At 50.3% G+C, this 12,730-nt stretch overlaps 1 protein-coding gene across 1 annotated transcript in view; it reads right to left on the bottom strand.

Annotated features, from left to right (window-relative positions):
• UBE2QL1 (ubiquitin conjugating enzyme E2 Q family like 1) overlaps positions 1–12,109 on the bottom strand; it is a 44,657-nt gene extending 32,548 nt beyond the window's left edge. Inside the window, exon 1 of the mRNA XM_001175391.7 lies at positions 10,760–12,109. Within this exon, the coding sequence (XP_001175391.5) occupies positions 10,760–11,557 (798 nt within the window). The 5' untranslated portion in view covers positions 11,558–12,109. The remainder of the gene's footprint in view (positions 1–10,759) is intronic.
• Between the last annotated feature and the right edge of the window lie 621 nt (positions 12,110–12,730).

The raw sequence follows: 12,730 nt of genomic DNA, 5'->3' as shown, positions 1-12,730 counted from the left end.
AAGGTTTACGATCTTTCCCAAGACAGCCATCACCACCTAGAGCCACACACTACCTCGAGTTCTTAACCTGGGGCCCATGCACTCCTCGGGGTATGTATATTTCGATGGGAAAAATGTCTCCATTTTCACTAACTTTGAACTGCAATTCAGCACTTCCTATAATTAGGATTGAAAGTTAAGAAACCACAGCAGTATTAGCAATGCCTTGGCTTTGTCACCAATAGACAAATGTTTTAAAATCGCATTACAGTTGTGATATTGTTGTAGATATTTTGAAATGTCATTGATGTTCATTATTGTCAGATTAGGAGAGTGTTAGACCTGCCTCTAGATCTTAATATTTAATGTGTTAATAAAGTGCTTTTTAATTTATTTTAGTTCATCCTGTTTTAAAAACATGTTCTGATAACTGTATTTAAGTATAATTGGCTTCCTTTGAAATCCTGTGCATTTTGTTTTGTGCAACGAAAGACGTTATTCTGGGGAGGAGTCCGCAGGTGTCCCCAGACACCTCGAGGCCATGCAGTCCTCCAGGTGGCTTCGAGGGGTTTGGGGCAGCAGGAAGGGACTCCTGTGGTTGGTCTCCTGTTTCTCTTTGACTGATCATCAAGAATAACCAAGAGCCCTCTATCTCTCTTATGAAAAAGCAGATGCCAGGATACCCTTTTAAATGAAATTACTAATAAAATAAGCACTTTAATTCAATTCAGTTCCAACTCACTTTTTATTAGATCAGTTTTATTTGTGACTTATGGTAATGTCCTTCAAGTGTTGTGAAATTTTTATCTTTACAGTTAGAGTAGCAGTCTTGTATGAGTTCTCTAAGATAATGATGTTTCATAGTGTACATTATAAAAGAGATCAAAGGAAGTCAGCAGGGCTCTGGAGGGGTGGGGTTACAGCCACCAGTCTCTGCAGCTCTCCTGCATTAGTTTTAGGCATTGTTCACATTGGATGAAGGCACTTCCCCTGGAGGATCCTAACCCGCTACTGTGGACAAGGCCCCTGGCTTTGCTGTGCTCTTCTTTCCCACCCAACCTGGAGGAGGAAGGCTCCCACCCGAGAGGCGCTGTCAGACGCAGGCACGTGTGCGCTGCAGGAGAGGGCTCTGATAAAGAACAGCCTCCTTGCACAAAGCCAGGTTAAATACATTATGATTCATTTAGTATTTTGATGACTCTTAAAAAGTTACATTTTAAAGACTTCTAATACTCCACTAGTTACAGTTAATTTAAGCTTGTAACTCACTCAATTCTGGTGAAGTTTCCACTACAGTATTTTTATTTTTCCTTGGCTGAGAAGCAGAGTTGAGTAGCATATGTCACTAATCATGAAGGACTCCAGCACAAATTAATCCTAGCAGCAATTGATCTTTACTTGGTACAGTTATATCCAATTCCTGACAGACATCTTACGGGAAGCAATATGGGCACCCAATCTGACACTAAGTAATCACCCTAATACATACATATTGATCCGTAAGGCAAAAATAATTGGTTTAATAATTTTGTGCACAAAATGTCCAAATTCATAAAATATTAATCACAGCTTTTTATTAGGACCAAAATGTAATAAGTTCTGTAACTCCATATTCTGATATTTGCAAATGTCTGATCTTCAAGATCAAAAAATGAGAATTACCCTTCAAATATTTTTCTGGAAATTTTCCCTTCAATTTCCAAGTGAGCTGAGGACAATTCAACTTTACGTGTAACTGATCCTTTACCAGACAGTATTTCCTTAGCTCCTTCATCAAAGAACTCAGTCAAACACCTCGAGAATGCCTGCCAAATACTGTGATGAAGAATTAGTATTTATTTTAGAGAAATTATTTTAAGGTAGCCATTCCTTCAATCTGAGTGATTTTACCAATGTAACAATTATGTTCAAAAAGCACTTCTTTCTTGAGTTATTTTCAGAATCTCTAAAATGCCTTTCCCTTTCATACACAGAATAAATAAAGCTGTAATAATTATCTTTCTCCTACGGTTTGAAGCAATTAACACATTCATCCATTTTGCTCAATCAATACAAGGAGCTTATGATGAATCTGGGCCAATATATTTGTCCAACGTTGCTGATAATTCCGTACCATGTGTCAGACTTGATGGATGTACCATCCGTCCTCTCGTGGATTGATTCTGAGTATTGTAGGAAAACCATGCACCATGGAACTGCAGAGGCATTCCTAACATCCATATGTGCCATGAGGAACAATAATACTACACGTGGTACTTGCCAACTAGACACCTCCTCAGGACCAGGTGGCTCTGGCACTGGACTGGTTGCCTGGTGGCAGCTCAGCTCTGTGTATGATTCAACCTCTGCAAGCCTCAGTTTCTTCCTCTGTAAAATGGGAATAACAACAGCACCTACCTCATAGGCTGCTACAAGGATTTAATCAAATCATTCACATTAAGCATTCTGCACAGCAGCTGACCCACAGTAAGCACTTACGTTGCATCGCAAGAAGGGGCAAAATGAAGAGGATGGGGAGTCTGCTCAGGGAAACAGATCTTGTGGCAAACATTTATTTGGCACAAACAAAGTGTTGGACATTTAGCAAAGAGAAGGGGCAATACAGTTGTAATTATGTAAACTGGCAGGATAAGCACAGAAATGAACTCTTTCTAAACAATGCCGAGCTTCCTCCTCCACAGTTCAGAGGAGGAAGTCATCGCTTTTATTGAAGGAGTGGTTGAAGAGCTGTTTGCAGAGAAGTTGGGGCATCTGGGCAGGGTTTTTAAGGACGGCCAGGGACTCACCTGGTGAAGATGGGCAAGAGGGGCTTCCAGGAAGAAGGGGCTGGTGGAAGAGGAGCCTCAGTGGGGGCTGTGGCGGATGCAGGAATGCCATCATGGCTGTACAGTGCTGGGAAACTTGAGCTCTATTTCATAAGGTTCATAACCAGATGTGATAAAGCTAGGTCTGCATTTTAGAGGAGCCATGCAGGTGGCATCAGGGAGGATGGACAGGGACAGAGAGACTGGATGGGGGCACTGCAGGAATCCAAGCAGAGGACAGGCACCCACGAGGCAGGAGCACAGGGCTGGAGAGGAAGAGAGCGGGAGAGGAGAGCCTAGCACTGAGGAATAGGAACAGAAGAGGCTCGGTGAGTGTGGCTCCCTGACCATGCCCAGCCCTGCTGGCCAGGTAAGGGGCAAGGTCGGGCAGCTTCTTCTGGCTTCTGCAGACACACCTGCCCTCATCTCGCAATCCTTTGCAACCTGATCGGTCCCAAATCTGCTCTCCCAGTCCGGTGTCCTTGGTCCTCCCACTCAGCTGGTTTCCTCCCAGCCTTGTGGGATTAGCAGGCCAGGGAGAGGACCAGGGGAGTGTCGCAGACATTATGCAGAATGGGGAAGGGTCGTCATGGGAATGCCAAGGGCAACGTCACTACAGTGCTCAGTGAATGAATGAATGATGTGTGTAACAATGAGAAAATAACTGAACAATTAAACCTTAGCTTAGCTTGCCGACTTACTGAGTAGGAAAGTGTAGACATTACTGGAAACATTTCTGCCATTACTACAACTTCTTGGTCGGTGTGGGGGCATGCCTGGCCTTTCCATTTATCAGCATATTCCAAAAAACACTGAGTGACTAATGCCCCATGTTAATGTCGAGTCTCAATCACCCTTAAGTAGAGTGTTTTCTCTAAGAACATCACTTGGAATTTCTGAAGACCCTGCTGACCCCAGGACCCCACTGTGCCCATGTCCCCACTATATGCCCAGGCCACTGTCTATTGTCAGATCCATGGATATTTCCTAAATATTAACAAAAAGATACTTGTGAAGCCACTTGGCACGTCAAAAGCAAATGTGAAGGGTTTTGTCTTCTCCCCATTAGAGGGTACGTTCCCTGTGGCAGGCACTGGATGTGTATCTGATCCCCCAATGACGCCTAGGAAGTTCCCGCATGACGGGAGGCACTCGATTCCCGTGCTGTATTAATTTGTCGGCCACGGCTCTGGAAGGACTGCTCACACCACCGTCCGCAGCTGCGTCTCATCGAGGGTGGAGTGAATCATCCCTACATTTTCTTTTTCAGGGTTTACACTCCCTCGTAGTCTACACAAGCAGTCCAGGGAGGAAGGCTGGCTTTAGGATGGCATCTCTACAGAAGTCGGGCTTTGAAGGCGCTGAGTCAGGGTTGACCTAGGACAGGGAGTGTGAGCCAGGTGGGGTGGGGAGGTTGGGGGGATTAATTATCGCCACTTCTGAAGCTCTGGGCTGTGGTTACTGGTGGGTGAGGCTGTGTCTGCCAGATGGGTGGGGAGGGAGGAGGTGGACCATGGCCAGCGTCAGGCAGCTTTTCCAACCCGGGCTGCCCATTAGAATCATGAGGAGCTCTTTGGACCAGCCTCTGTCAGGGCCTGATCCTAGACCACAAAGTCTGAGTCTTTGAGGGGACAGCCCTGGTACTGAAATAATCTGCACACTCCTCAGGGCATCTAATGTGCTGCCAGGGTTGGGAACCACTGGCAGAGAAGAAAGGACTAACACTTGTGGCCAGCCGTCCTCTCCCCTCCTGACTACATCAACACATCTAGGGCAGCAACAACCTCTGATTCTAGGAGCTCCAAAGTGGGGCTCAAAATCCCTGCCACAAGTGCCTGTTTTGTTTCCTGAACTATAAAAGCCATTTCTGCTGGTGTCTTATCTGCCTCTGACATGGTACTAGTGAGGCTGCCTTCCTTCCAAACCTGGGTGTGGACGAGTCTCTTCCTGACGATGAGAAGGGAGACACTGACCAGGTTGTGGGTGTCAGGCCTTCATTCAGACTTCAGCTCAGTGTCCACATGGGCACATTCCACTAAGAAACAGCCATGAACCTACACTGTCCTTACAGAGAAAACCAAATCTCCCCCATCGCTTAAGGGAAATCAGAAAAGTATACAAAAATACACTACAACCCTCTTCCTGCAAGTTCAGATTCTCAAAGTCTCATGGTGAAGTAAAAGTAGCTTCTACCAGGAGCTGCCCCATGCACCCCGGGCTGAGCTGCTGGAGCTCTCCAAGTGGGTGTGGGGCTATTTTTAGGATGCAGTCCTGCCTGTGTCCTCCTGCCTGCCCTACTTGATAGAAGAACAAGTAGCTATTTTTTCCTCTGAACAGTCCAGCATATCGATACCTCAAGCTGCAGAGTCATCGGTGGTGGCAATAATCTCCGTCCCCTGTACACAGTGCAGGACACAACACAGTGACTCATAAGCACGCTACCAAAAATCCACGTCTCCCTGGACGAATCAGATGGCGTTACCCACCCCTGCCGGTCACTATTTTTGCTCTAGGTTGTTCTAGCTTCCCTCCGGGTGTGCAGCCATTTCTCCGCTCAAAGCTGCGGGCAACATTCTCCATCCAGTGCCTCCCTCCGTGTGGCTTCATCTACTGCTTTTCGAACTAGCACAGCAGTTGCAGAAACAAGATGAGCAACTGGTTAAGAAATTCCTGTTTGGTTGCGTTATGGGCTGAATTGTTTCTCCTCCCTTCACCAAGGTACATGGTGAACCCCTAACCCACAGCACCTCAGAGGGTGACCTTATTTGGAGACAGGGTTTTTAAGAGGTAATTAAGTTAAAGTCAGGTCAGGAGGATGGGCCCTAATCCAATCTGACTGTGTTCTTACACGAAGAGGAGATTAGGACACAGACACACACAGAAGGAAGGTCATGTGAGGACACAGGGAGGACACAGCATCTACAAGCCAAGCAGGCAGGACTCAGGAGAAATGAGTCCTCCTGACACCTTGATCTTGGACTTCCAGGTCCTCTGTGATGGCAGCCCCGGCAACCCAATACAGGGCCTTTAAACATTTTGTGTGTTGTACGGCTGGGTGAGGTGGCTCACACCTGTAATCCCAATACTCTGGGAGGCCGAGGTGGGAGGACTGCTTGAGCCCAGGAATTTGAGACCAGCTGGGCAACATAGTGAGACCCCTATCTCTACAAAAAATAAAATTAGCTGGGCAAGGTGGTGTGCACCTGTAGTCCCAACTACTTGGGAGGCTGAGATGGGAGGATTGCTTGAGCCCAGGAATTAAAGATTACAGTGAACAATGATCATGCCACTGCACTCCAGCCTGGGTGATAGAGGGGACCCTGTCTCAAAAAAAATCTCTGTGTTATAGCCGGTTAGAAGCCCACAGATTTTAGGAGCCCAACAGGCTGTTCATCTTTGTCACTCTTTCTGATGAGACTGCTGGTTTTACAGTCATAAGTAAAGTGCTATTTCTAGGCCTAGTATTTTGGAAGATGGGCTTTATGTATGTCTCTGTGTGTGTGTGTGTGCACATGTGTGTGCACTTGTGCTTCCCAGTGACACCATGGTGTAGCCCCCTCTCAGACCTAAGATGGATTTTAGTGACATCACTGCATATCATTTCACAAAGCTGAGCTGCAGAGCCCTTTACTGTTTCCTTACACTTAGACAAGTTTCCTTTATTAAAAAAACATCCAGAAACCGTCAGGCAAACAGAACTTGTCCTGAAATTGCTTTCCAATTTTAAATTCAAACAGTTAAGACTCAAGGATGCTTTAGTCCTGATGTTCTGTGAATCTTCTGCGGATGGCTGGCTGAGCAGCTCTTCTCTGTGGACAGAAAGGATTATCACAATGGTCACAGTTAATAAACAACTGCCTGGAAACAGCAAGGTGCTTGGATGGCGCCTGGCCTGACTGCCATTTCCAATAGCTTTTACTCATGCTGATGAAATTTCAGAGGCTTGCCACTCATGAGCTGTTATGAGAGCATGTGGCTGTATAAACTCCACCTGACTCTGTGAAACTACAGTTTCCTCACCTGTACAACGACCATCAAAAGAGCAGAACCAGGGAGGTTCAAACATCCTCAAACATCCTATGTTCTCTGCTGGCCCAGAGTTTGGCACAAGCAAGTAGGAAATGCTTCCTGCTGCTGCTGCTGCTGCAGTTATTATTACCAACACCGTGTGCATGCCGAATTGTATGGTTGGCTCTGAGGGGCCAGGAGAGGAGTGAGGAATTGTCACTCAATTGCCATTTGGTTCCCTGCCCCTGGCGATGCCTAATTAACTAAAAAGGGGACACTCAGGAGGTGAGCCACAGTGAAAACAGGGCTCTGAGTCAGTGCACCATCAAGCAGCTTTTGGGGACCCTGCTGCTGCACACACAACTGACAGAACAAGGTCCCTGGCCAGTCACGCCATCGTCCCACGCTCCAAGCCTGGAGTGGAAGCCAGTAAACTCTGGCACTCTTCATGGCCAGCATTCCCCAATGCTGATGCTACTTTGTCTAGGTTTACAGAGTCCGAAAATGCAGTTTCTGTAGGTTAAGCTACCTACTAGGTGCAAGCCCTGTGCTGGGATTACAGGCTACTTTCATTTCAAAACCAACATCTTCCAGCTTTTGAAAGGCAAAAATCTTACACTGGAGCTGTGGGTTGTATTCTTTTGGTTCAGTAACTAATAAAGGATGCAAATAATTATCTAAAAGTATACTTTTAACATTTTCACCCGTTCATTCTAAAAGTACAGAGTTTTAAAATCCAATTATAAAAAACTAAGAGTTACCTAAAAATGCCTCTAGTCAAAAGAGGGTTTAGTAATAGACAAAGGGGGAAGATATGTATATCATTATTTCTACATAGAATATATCATAGAGGAAATTTATATATTAATTTAATTTAAGACAACCACAATTCATACAGCAACATGCAAGAGATTTTGGTAACACAGGCCAGAGAGTCTCTTAAAAGCCTCACGAAATGACTGAATTTATCATATGATGTGATAAACCTAAGCTTTTTATTGTACACAAAACTGTTAAGCAGATATTTTTATGTTACACACAAAACTCTTAAAATTGTTTTACAATTTCTCTAGAAGTATAGAAACAGCGTATCCTCAATTCACAAAGTTCAGCTGAGCAGTGAATGTTTTCCTCTATAAAAGAAGCAAACCAGCCTTTTCTAACTCTGCAGCTTATGAAAATGAATCCTAAAAAAGAAATCCCGAGAAGTATCAGAACATAACTAGCATATAACGACTCTCCCTTTTAAAGTAATTATCGGTTTGGTAGCTGTCCCAGTTCTCCTTGAATACCTAATCAGGTATTTTGATTGCTTTCCCAAAGCATATTACCTCTAACTGAGGAAATAATTTGGTAACTACCATATGTGCTCTGAACAACCAGTAGGTAGTGAATTTGCAAAAGTACATAAAGAGACAATCAACCTCAGGTTACCTGAAACACCATCAGAATCCTTTTGTGCACAGAATCCTAAAACATTAATGACTATTCATTTCTTCCTTTCTTTCATTGCATTTTGAATATTTTATGTATGCCACACATTACCCTCTCTTAGACAGCTGTATGTTGGAAGCAGCATGAAAAAATGCAAAGAAATTGAACTTGTACTTTAAAAAGTGCTGAGATTTTGCCTCTATTTAGATGTGGAACAGAAAACATAACACGACATGCTAGGTGGAGGGCAATGGGTTCAATTAGGATTTTATCAAAGTAAGAAATGAAAAAGTTGATAATTACTTTCAATAAAGAAATCTCTCACTTGCAAACTGTACGTTAGAATCTCAATTTCAAATACAGAGAAAAGAAAATATACTTACAAGGACCCGTGTATTTTATATATTGCCCATTGCTATATTGCCGCTTGGCATATGGGCACCAAAGGAATTATTATTATACACCGCATTAATGTAGAAATGGGAAACGTTTAATTTCCTGAGGTCCCTCTCTCTCTTAAAAAAAAAATCCCCATTTCTCATTTCAAACCTTTGTTTTCTCGCATCTTTCAAAATATAGGCAGTGGTCCAGTTCATCTCTAAGATCTCTTCCAAGTCTAAAATGTTAGGACTCTGTGATCCCAGAAGGGAATACACATTCCTCTTCCCCTGATCCCCAATGTCATCTTCATTGCGAAGAATGAAAAACAATAACAGACTGTTCCAAAGAATTCTGATTAGCAATGATTCAAGAAGCAAACAACCAAGGCATTTCTGCAAAGAATTCTTCCACTTCATTTGTATAAATCCTGTTTGAAAAATAAAACTGAGATCCCCTACCCCCCATGCTTGCATTCTATCACATGAACCTTTCACCAGACTCAACATGTAACTGCAGGATGGAAAATAAACCTCTGATATTAAAGCACTAAGCCTCCCTCAGCTGAAGATGTTTTTCTAGAGTTGTTACACCCGTGCTATTTCTAACTCGGGAAATGTGTGGAACCTAAACCTTAGAAAAGAGGCACTGGCAGGATGGGTCAGGAATTACCTGACCTTCTCTGCTGGAGTTAGGATGCTATTTGTTTGGAATCCCAGGGGTTCCAGCTTTAGTGAAATTGGCAGAACAAGCATTATTTGATTAGTGTGAAAGAGCCTGCAGTGAAAGTGCCAGGCAGGGAAGAAGTGATGGCTTCTGATAGGCCGCCTGTAGAAAGATCAAGCCGAGGTCATTTGGGGTCTTTTAAAGAAAACGATGATTTTTTCATAAATCTAAAAGATGCCCACACAGCAATGTAATTTTCTTAAGTAATGCTTAATATTGATTCAGGAAAACACCAGAGAACTCAACCGCCGTCGACAGCATATAATTCGAGCAGATAACACCATCACGCACTCACCCTGCTCTCAAGTACTTTGGGGTTTCTTTGCGTAAAGCTGCCATCTGATGCAATAGGTGAGAAGGCTCAGGAGAACTGTTTGGCCCTTCGTTTCGTATTTCGTTAAAATCTTTAGCCCTGATAAAGGATTTAACTGCTTGGGGCAGTGAGGTGAGGGGATGAGGAAAAAGAAGCAGGTCTGAAAGAGACCAAGACCTGGAACGTCTGCCCCAGAGGTGGTGGTCCTAAGGGGTTCGGGGAAGGAAGGGGGTGCTCTGAGGGGAAAACAGGCATTGCCGTGGGGGGGTCTGGTCTTGTCCCTTAAGGGAATGCCCAAACCACACCGCCGCCTCTCTAGAGTGAGTTCCCAAGAGCAAAATTTCCACCTTTCCAGGAGAGGCAGCCCAGAAGAAGGCAGGGGGCGGATTTACAAGCAGGCAGCTGTCCCTCCCCAGGGCACCCACCTGCAGACCTCCCACCCGAGTCCCCTGCGGAGGAGTCTTGTGTGTGTGGGGGGGGGGGGGGGGTTGGGGAGGTGGGAGATCAGCTGGGTTGGACACTTAAATCCTGAGGTCCAGAAAAAGTTCTCACCTTCATAGAGATTATAGGGACAGGAGATTGAGGAGCAGACAAGGGAGGGGCGAGAAAAGGTGAGACGGAGGGGAAAGAAGAGTAGGGGAGCCAGGGAGGGTGGAGAAGGAAAAAATGAAAAAGGAATGGGGGTGGGAATAGATGGGGGGACAGAGAAAGGGGTGAGAGGAGAAAGAGTCCAGGAGGAAAGGGAGAGGAGGGTATGGGAGAGGGAGGCTAAGGAAGAGGGATGGAAGAGAATTATGAAGGGATGAGGAGAGAATGAGCAAGCTAGAGAGACCAGAGAGACGGCAGAGACCGAGACCAGAGAGACAGGCAGAGACTGAGACCAGACGGGGACGGGAGAGACGGGACGGAAAGTAGGGGCAGGAAGAAAACGCTCAGGGAAAAGAGGTGGAGGCTCTCGGAGCATCCCCGTGGGGCGCTGGTGTAGTCAGAGCTGGGAGCGAGATGGCCGGAGGGGCCGGCGCTGGCCCTCACCTCGGGGCCCGGGCGCCCGGCGGCGCTGCAGACCCGATCTCGGCCCCGCGCCCCCAGCCCCGCCGCCCCGGCGCGCTCGCCTTACCTGGCCCTTGACCAGGCTGGCTGCGAACTGGCGCATGACGGCCTCCACGGTGTAGGCGCTGGACCAGCCGCGCGGCGTGAGCAGCTCCATGCAGATGGCGCCGCCGTCCAGCACGTAGCCGTTCTCCAGGCGCGGGCTGAGCACCCGCATGAAGGGCGGCGAGAAGGGGAAGTTGTCGGGGAAGGTGAGGTTGAGCAGGATGAACTCGGTGTTGGTCTCCTTCATGTCCTGCCACAGCACCGAGTCCTTGTCCACCTGGTGCAGCTTCACGTTCCAGTCGAACAGGCTCTCGTCCACCAGCTCCACGGAGATGAAGCGGTCGCTAAGGCGCGCGATGTCCTGCAGCTCCTTCATGAGCCGCCGGCTGCGCACCTGCGTGCAGTGCTGCTGGCGCGCCGCGGGGACCAGGCTGCCGCCCGCCGCCGCCGCCGCCACCGCCGGGCCCGGCCCCGCCCTGGCGCCCGCTGCCCTCTCGCGGGGGCCCCCGGCCCCCGCCGCCGCCGCCGCCGCCGCCGCAGCCGCCGCAGCCGCTGGCGCCTTGTCGCGCGGGGCCAGCTCCGCCGCGCGCTTGCCCTTGCCCTTGCCGGGTCCCGGGCTGGCGTCGCCCGCGCCCCCGGGGTGCTGCTGCTGCTGCTGCAGCTGCTGCTGTTGCTTGTGGCCGCCGCTCTTGGCACCGCCCTTGCCGCGCAGAGACGCGCTCTGCTGGCCGCCGCCGCGGTGGTTGTGGTGGTGCTTGGGGTCCTCGGTGTCCCGGTTATGCAGGCGGATGAGCCCGATCTTCCGCAGCAGCGTGGCCATTTTAGGCTCGGCGCCGGCTGGGGGCTCCCCTCGGCTCCTCCCCCGGAGCCCGCAAGCCCGGGCGCGGGGGGCGCGGGGGGCGCGGGGCGGCGGCGACGGGCGACCGCTCAGCGGGGCGAGGCAAGGGCCACCCCAGGCGCCGGCGGCCGTGGCGCAGCGGAGCAGGCAGCACGCGCGCTCGCCGGCTGCGGCGTCGCCGCTGTCATATGACGGGGCCCGCTCCGGCTCGCACTCCGGCCGCCCGGGGAGGGGAGGCGTGGAGGGGACGCGGCGCGGGCGGGGGTCCCCGGGCCGGTCCCTGGGCACAGCCCCCGAGTCCCGGCGTCTGCTGTCCTTTGTGCGCGGCCGTGGCCGCGCTGGCCCCGAGTCCGAACGCCGCGCTGGGGAGCGCAAAGCCTCTCGCAGTGCCCCGGAGGCAGCGAGTGGCCGCGGGCTCGCGCCTGGCGCTCCTGCTGGCCGTGCCGCGCTGGCGGCTACCGCGGGGCCCGGGCTGCTGCCGCTCGCGTCGCCGCCGCCGCTGCGGCTGCTGACATTGCAGAGGCGGCTGCTCCGTCTGAGCCGAGCTAGGCGCGTAGGGGGCGGCCCTGCTGGCCGGGAGGGGGGGCGCGGGGCGGAGCCGCCGGCTTGCCTGCGCCGAGCCGCCCCCGCCGCCCGCTCCCGCGGCGACACGCGCGCGGCCGCTTGGGGGAGACCGCGGTGCGCGCCGGGCCGGCCGGGCTGGGGGCTGCTGGGGGCGCAGGCCAGGCCGGGGAAGCCGGGCGGGGGCGGGGCGCTGGGGGTGAGCCTGGCGCTCTCGCCGGGGGTCTCAGGCACGGGGCCCTCCTGCCCTGATCTCGGGTCGCCGCGGCCCCCAGCCCGAGCCTCAGACCCCACTTAACCCCGTTAGCGCGATCTGGGTAACGTTGGGAGGCAGCCTATAGATGCCTTCGGGTCGGAAGGAGCCTGGCGTTTCCGCACAGCTCGGGGCCCGCGGGGGCCGCTTTCTTGAGGACCGATCCAAGAATCGGGGCCGGGGAGTGGGATGCCCGGAGCGTGCCCGCCGCGATCCCCGAAGAGAAGCCCCCTGAGTCACGACTTTGTTTCGCCAGTTCACCCCTCCTCGCCGACCCCGCTCCCCTTGCGCCTGCCGCGCCGAGGGCCTCCGCGTTCCCAAGAGGGGTCCCGGGAGGAGGG

This window comes from Pan troglodytes, chromosome 4 (genome assembly GCF_028858775.2).
Source record: "Pan troglodytes isolate AG18354 chromosome 4, NHGRI_mPanTro3-v2.0_pri, whole genome shotgun sequence".
Classification (NCBI taxonomy): domain Eukaryota; kingdom Metazoa; phylum Chordata; class Mammalia; order Primates; family Hominidae; genus Pan; species Pan troglodytes.
This window is presented reverse-complemented; position numbering and strand designations above follow the sequence as displayed.